Here is a 7,852-nt window from a genome sequence, read left to right as displayed (position 1 = left end):
AAGCAACATTTATGTGCTTTACTAAATTTACACAAGCACTACGAGTGGTCAGGAGCAGGAGTAGATTTTGTTAGTAGCTACGAAAAGATCAGAGCTACTAAAATATTGATGAATGCGGACATGCACGTAAATTTCTGTCTGCGAACAGTTTACACACAAATTCCTTCTGCTCACGTTTCATGAATGAGACCCAATGTGTTTTTTGAGGTGAAGTATACCTTTAAATTTCAAACAACATAGTCTCTTGCATTTGCCCAGCCCAGCCCTGTTTATGTATTCAACGTATACACCATGTTTGCCAATAGATCAGTTTGTACTACTAATGCAAGAAGTCAAGCATCAGCCACTATCTCCGCATTAAAAAAGATTAAAAGAGATTAGGGCAGCTGATCAACTAGGGAGACTATGTAATGAGTCTAATATGGTCTGTGTACAGTGTTCAGTGAGTTTGTACCTGGTAATCTGCGAGTGCGTAACAAAATAACATCTTCCCTCACAACATCAGGCGTGTGTGATATTAAGTTTAATTTTTCCCCACACAGCAATCTTGCCACGTAGATAAATAACAGGTGTTATCAAAATGCAGGTGTCAGAAATAAAATGGCAGGTGTTAGACCCAGCCAGCGATGAATGTTCATGGCGCTGCACCATATTGGCAGGAAATACTTGAAGGAAATGTTGTGAGGAGTCTTGGCTTGCCTACAAGTGCTGCACTGGCTCATCCTTGATGTTAATAACAGTGGAAAAAAACAGGACAAAAATTGAGAAAACAGAATTAAAAGTTGGCATTTCTTTTATCTTGGTTACATCTCTGTGATGACAATATTGTTTCCAATCATCATTTGTGACTGATTTGTGGTTCAATATGTCAAACTGTCAGGTGCTGTCATGATGGTCGTGCTTTTACAGACACATAAGTGATTTGTATTTGTGGAGATGGATATGTGTGGAATTCATGACGAGACTATGAATTAATTGTGACTGTGTCTTTGTTCCTCACAGGACGGCATGGGCAACCTGAGAATAACAGAGAAGGGCCTGAAACTGGAAGGGGACTCTGAGTTCCTCCAACCCCTCTATGCCAAAGAAATCCAATCCAAACCAGTAAGTCACTCACAGAAAGACACACTTATACCCTGCTGTTTTCATTTTAGACAGATCCACATTAAAATGTAATATCAGAGAAAGAGCTTGTAGCATAAATGATGGTGATGCTGGATTTTCTGTCTCCAGTAAGCATTCCTTTATTTAAGCAGTGGTGTTTGTTTGTGGTCAGTTTGTGTTTGGCGTCTGCTGAGCATGTCTTTTCTGTAAAGACAGCCAAAGCTAGTGAGTTGTACAGAGCCAGCAAAATCAGCATAAGCAATGATTACAGTAGCAGTTTGTCTGTGTCATACAGCATTTCAGCTGCCTTTGTTACCTAAATGTAGGTGTAAATGACTTGCTAGTATTGTTCTTTTTTCTTCAAGCACCGATTAGCCACAAAGCACAGACTGAGTGTCTAACACTGGGGGAATGACAACACACTGTATTAGGTGAGAGGGTGTGATGGTGTGAAGAGATGAGTGACTAATGACTGTGAGTGTGATGGTGTGAATTTGAGTCTCGGAGCTGACACCTCACACAGTGGATGAAGCATGTGAGACAGTCCTGTAGGGACTTGTACTGGAGGCATCAAACAACAAGTGCTCCCACTCCACCTGCTTTCACCACTGGTATTGATTCCATTAAGTGTCTAAATGTTGCTGTAACAAAGCTTAAATTACGTTTGCAGAGGCTTTAACACCACCCCGACACAGCTGCTGTGGAAGGACACGACGCAACATGTTCCCACACAGTTAGCAGAAAACCATTGATCCATTTCCTGCTACATATTTAGGTCCGGTTACAGAGTCAGCGGAGTAAGCCGAGTAGCTCATATTTTTCTACGTCTGTTCTTTCTGGGGGATCCTGAGGTGTTCCCAGGTCAGACAGCATATGTCATTGGTCTAGTGCCGATATGTCTCCTCTCAGAAAACCTCCACAGGGAGGCAATTGTTTCAAGCTGAGGGGCAACAGTTGTGGTGCAAGCTTGTCCCTGACATCTTGCCCCAAAGACCAAGCTGAGATACGCTGCCAAGAAAAGTCATTTTAGCTTCTTGTGCCTGCGATGCAGTTCTCACAGTCATGACCCAAAGATTAGACTGGAATGTACAGTGACCGATAAATCAGGAGCAAATGCAGGGTCTTTGGAATGAACCCTGGGTATGCGACTGTAGAGGACTGTAGAGGGCTGAAGAGGGTCAGTGTCAGTTTGTTGTCCTATATTATTCTGGTATTAATTCTGGTTTTTAACTCCTTTGGCTCAAGCAAAGGAGTTCAAGTATCTCACGGTCTTGTTCACGAGAGAGGGTGAAATGGAGCGTGAGATGGATAGGGGTGTGGTGCAGCCGCTGCGCTGGACTATCGTGGTTAAGAGGGAGCTAAGTCTCATGGTGAAGCCTTTGATTTACTAGTCCATCGACATCCCAACCCTCACCTATGCTCGAGAACTTTGGGTAGTGACCCAAAAGAATGAGATTGTGAATACAATGGACTGACAGGGCTCATCCTTAGAGATAGGGTGCGAAGCTCAGACATCTGGTGAAGGGGAGCTCGGAGTAGAGCCACTGCTCCTTCGTGTTGAAAGGGGTCAGTTGAAGTGGTTCGGGCATCTGATCAGGATGTCTCCCGGGCACCTCCTGTTAGAGGTGTCCCAGGCACGTCCCACTGGTAGGAGGCACTGGGGCAGACCCAGAACGCACTGGAGGGATTAGATATGTCATCTGGTTTGGGAAAGCCTTGGTGTCTCTCTGGAGGAGCAGGAAAACGTTGCTGGAGAGAGGGACGTCTGGGGTGCTTTGCTCGGCCTGCTGCCCCCGCGACCCGGTTGCAGATAAGTGGATGGATGGATGATTCTGATCTTGTGAAGGAACAGATTTCAGCAAGGATTTGGGCCATCCAGTCACATTTACGAGACAAATCACGCCAAGGAAAGTCATAACAAATCAAATCATGTCACGCCACGCCACATCACATCATGTCATGTTATAACAAAACAATGTTAGACAAATCAGTCATTTAAAATCTGATTTGGAATCAGGCCACGCCACTGCATGCCACAAGAAATGTCATATTGAGACCAGAACATACTGTGTCATGTCATAACAAGACATTTCACATTTACATAATTTCATATAACTTCATATTCTGAAAAAATAAAAAACAAACAAGAATGTTTTATGCCATTTCATGTCATAACAAGAGAAGATTTGTCATGTTGTATCATATCTTCTCATCATGTATTTTCATTTCTTGTCATAACAAGACAAGAAGATGAGGCAAGACGAGAAGATAAGACACGACATCATGTCAAGCACCATATGGCCCCATCAGTGCTCCTCGGTGGGGAAAGAAAGGCATGCAACAACCCTGGCAGTGTTAGCAACTTCCTTTCTCCACTGTGCAGCACCGAGCCACAGCATCCGTTTTCTTGCAGGAAATCATTAACTGAACCAAATGCAAAATGTGTCTGAGGTCCCGTGTTTACACAGTTAACATTCGGATGTGCTTCCTGCCGTCCGTATTACAGCTACAGGGGGAGCATCCAAGCCGAGAGATGTCACAGAAATGGAGAGATGGGCACGATAAAGTGATATGCACTCTCTCCCTCTGTCTATACTCTGGCGGTAATAATAGCTGTGTGCAGGTAGTGGACAGATGGCTTGATAATGCAAGAGAGCAGCGCGCTTTATCTCTGCTGTCTAGGACCTTACGCAAGCTGAGGGAGGATGAGCGATGGAGATAGGGAAGCAGAGATGAGCATGAGAGAGCGAGGTAGCAAAAGAAAGAAGAGCAAGCATGAAGATGAGGAATGAGAGAGAAGAAGAAGAAGCAGTAGTTCCAGGGACAGAAACAGGGAGACAGATGGAGGAGGTCTGAATTAGAACCAGAGAGATGGGAAGCCAGCGAGCATATTTTGACAGGCTGTGATATGCGGGAAGGAAGCAGCCAAGTTCAACACTGACTCACACAAGCACAACATGTTTGCAGTGTAATATCATGGCACGGTGAAAATGTTCATATTGAAATGAAGTCCAGATTTTGCCAAAACAGTGCGAGAAGTTGCTATGAGTGACTGCGGATCTATTGTGCGTCCACTTGGCTCTAAGTTTTGACAGGTTTTCTTGTTGCAAGCCAACATATGAATCAGTCATCAGCATGTTCAAAAATATAAATAAAGGCTGATATAGCTCAGATATTACACTGAGAAGGGCTGAGGCTGTTATTGCGGATAAAGTAAAACAAAAAGATTTGCTGATGTCAGACCAGAAAGGATTTCTTATATATTGTACAATCAAAATATTTGCCACAAAATACTGGACAAATTGGACTGAGAAATAGGACAGGTAAGAGATCTAGAGTGGAAAGGAAAGGGCAAATAGGAAGTTAGAGGGGGATACAAGATATAATAACTGGAGCTGAGGGAGAAATAAACAGAGGAGAGGACAGAGAGAGGGATAGGTGGCTGCTACTGTAGCAGAGAAGGTGAGAAGAATAGTAATACAGAGGAGGATGTGATGGCAACACAATTTGTTAGTCCAGGAAGAAAGGACAGAAAGACACCTGCTGTGTGATTGCAGTCTGGTCTCCATGTATTGCCCAATACTCCCTGCACTCTTTTTTTTATTAAGTCTTCTCTCCATATCTGTGGTCTCTGTTCTTTTAGCCGTCTGTTTCCTTCTTAGTTTTCTAGTAACATCGTCACTAGAGTCATGGAAGCAGGATTTGCGATACCTTCGGGTTTAACCCTGGTTTTTCAGGGTTACGAGAGTGGTTCACTTCTTCAGGCAGCTTATGCTACATTTATAAAACCATCACCTACTGAGAGTAGGTGTTTCTCTGATGATCTGGAGAATGCTAGGATGAGGCCAATCACAGAGTTCTTTCTTAATGCACGTTTATTACAAGCTCGGATCAGCAATGGCTACATGCAGAAGCTATGTGTGATGAAGTGAACAGAGAGAGACACAGCTTATATAGGATGGTGGTGGCACGTATACTGTTCCCTAAATGGTGCTTTGCCAAATTTAAAAATTGGTCTAACTTGTCCATCTAGCATTTCTGACGCCATGACAGCTGATCCTCAGGGGTTCTTGACCTAGTATCCATTGGTCAGTGACACCTACTGACCAATGATTTCTTTGAAGAAATGGTGTCACCATTTGTAGAAGATTCCATTGATTTTAGTGCACAAATCCCCTTTGGCTTTCCCCATTTTTTTTTTTATATACATATATATATGAGGGATATAGATTCTTGTCAGAGAGACTGACCTATCTGTGTGAGCTACTTAGTCCATTTCATTGTGCTTTTGTATATTAATATGATCCAACAACAGAGACTGATTCAAGCACTAAAGCCATATATTTGTTGTACTTTAAGACATGGAAGTAGGCCTACTTACTGTTTTGATGTTTTTATCTTTATTTTTTATTTACTCCCAAGTCTGTTTGACACCGCTGTGTTTGCACCTGAAATAATAAGGCTTTCATTGAGTTTACGTTGCGTTTACATGGACAGTTTAATTCCCTTTTCATTCAGAATGAAAGTTTATTCCTATTAAAAGTGATCTTGTAAACACCTAATTCAGAATGAAAATGGCCAATGCGATTAAAAATTCAATCCGATGTAAGGGGCTGGAATATTCCGTTTCTAATTCCGAATGAAAGAATTTCTCGCACTTGTACTCATTCCTCTTTAAGTTCGTTCCAGTCTTTCTGCGCATGCTCGTTTCCTTGCTCTTCTGGCGCGATGACGTATATAGCGTGCATAGCAACGGGCTGAGATAGAGCAGTCGGACTCATTGCACTCACCGGTTTCCATTCGCAGCAGCACAGTCTTCTACCTCCCTTCTCCTCCTCAACAGACGAAGCATTAGCAGAACAAGGTTGTTGTCGTACTGCTGCTTCAAGAATATAAGCAAAACAAGCCCGAAAAAGGCNCGAATGATTTCATTCAGATTTATTTCATTCTGAATGAGAAGCCATCATGTAACTGCATCCATTGTCATATACGCCAGTGGTTTTCAAATTTCTTGTGCCCAAGGCACACCAAAGGGCAAGCCAAAATCCCAAGGCACACCTGTATTTATATCAGTGCACAATAGCTTCTGTAACGTGTTATCACTCTTATCACAACGTAAGACAATAAAAATAAGGGAAAATATGACGGGTAGCTTTTGTGATACTGTCACTCTTTTCTGTCAGTGGTAGGTCATCTTCGCTGATGCTTTGTTGTAATTTGCTCCGTACAATGAAGCGATCCATTGTCCCACTCATGGCTTTCTCCTTTTAAATGTTATCATCCCTCACACTGCCAATCAGGGCAACTGATGTGTCACACACAAATAGGTTCCCGTGAAGTTTTTTTAAATTAAATTACATTTTTAAGATAGAGTTTACCTCTTTACACACAACATCCTGATATAGTCAATTAAAGAAAACAGAACTTCAGCACAGACAGATATATTTTTGTATTTATTGTGGGCAAAACAATAACAAAACTTCAGGGTTTTTTGTTTTGTGTAAGAAAAGTTATCTGTGAGGGCAGTTGTTCTGTTTGTTTTGATCCTTGCCACAGCTGTGCACCTGATATATTTTTTAGGTTTTTAAGATTTGAGGCTGTTGCTTTTCTTCAGCAGTGATGTTATAAGCCTACACACTCACCAGTCACCTTATTAGGTACACCTGTTCAACTCCTCGTTAACGCAAATAGCTTATCAGCCAATCACGTGGCAGCAACTCAATGCACTAGGCATGTAGACAAGGTCAAGACGACCCGCTGAAGCTGAAACCGAGCATCAGAATGGGAAAGGCAGGCGATTAAGTGACTTTAAACATGACATGGTTGTTAATGCCAGACAAGTTAGTCCTAGTATTTCAGACACTGCTGATCTATTGGGATTTTCACACACGACCATCTCTAGGGTTTACAGAGGATGGTCCGAAAACAAGAAAAACATTGCCTGGTCTGATGAGTCTGGATTTCTGCTGCAGCATTCAGATGGTAGGGTCAGAATTTTGTGTAAACAACATGAAAGCATGGATCCATCCTGCCTTGTATCAACGGTTCAGGCTGCTGCTGGTGGTGTAATGATGTTGGGAATATTTTCTTGGCACGCTTTGGGCCCCTTCGTACCAACTGAGCATGGTTTAAACACCACAGCCTACCTGAGTATTGTTGCTGACCGTGTCCATCCCTTTATGACCACAGTGTACCCATCTTCTGATGGCTACTTCCTGCAGGATAACGCACCATGTCACAAAGCTCTAACTGGTTTCAGATAACGGAAAGATATCTGTGTATGTTGAACTTACTTCACAGTATAGGCCTTTGAATAAGATAAAAAAGTTTTTACTGCTAAGACTCAGACCAGATTCAGAACATGACTATGGCAATCTTGTGTTACAGATAAGTTTAGAAAACTACAGATCAATCGCATCATCTACAGCTGCTCTTCTCAATCTTACTATATAATGACGAAAACTCTGTGTGTATGTCTGTTCCACATTTTTCTCCTCACTGACTTGGTCAATCCATGTGAAATTTGGCACAGTGGCCATGTGAAATTTGGCACAGTGGTAGAGGGTCATGGGAGGATGTGAATGAAGCAATATTACATCATGCCACCAAAGGGGGGCGCTATAGCAACCGATTGAAATTGCAAACTTTGAATGGTCATATCTCATGCCCCGTATGTCGTAGAGACATGAAACTTTGCACAGAGATGCCTCTCCTCATGAGGAACACATTTGCCTCAAGAACCCATAAC

General features: G+C 42.5%; 1 protein-coding gene across 2 annotated transcripts in view; it reads left to right on the top strand.

The window, feature by feature from the left end:
* Positions 1-7,852, top strand: part of sgcd (sarcoglycan, delta (dystrophin-associated glycoprotein)) — a 226,197-nt gene that overhangs the window by 97,347 nt on the left and 120,998 nt on the right. For both annotated transcript variants that reach the window (XM_050040562.1, XM_050040563.1), the window contains exon 3: positions 1,003-1,104. In XM_050040562.1, coding sequence (XP_049896519.1) covers positions 1,003-1,104 — 102 coding nt within the window. The remainder of the gene's footprint in view (positions 1-1,002; positions 1,105-7,852) is intronic.

This window comes from Epinephelus moara, chromosome 3 (assembly GCF_006386435.1).
Source record: "Epinephelus moara isolate mb chromosome 3, YSFRI_EMoa_1.0, whole genome shotgun sequence".
NCBI classification, from domain to species: domain Eukaryota; kingdom Metazoa; phylum Chordata; class Actinopteri; order Perciformes; family Serranidae; genus Epinephelus; species Epinephelus moara.
This window is presented reverse-complemented; position numbering and strand designations above follow the sequence as displayed.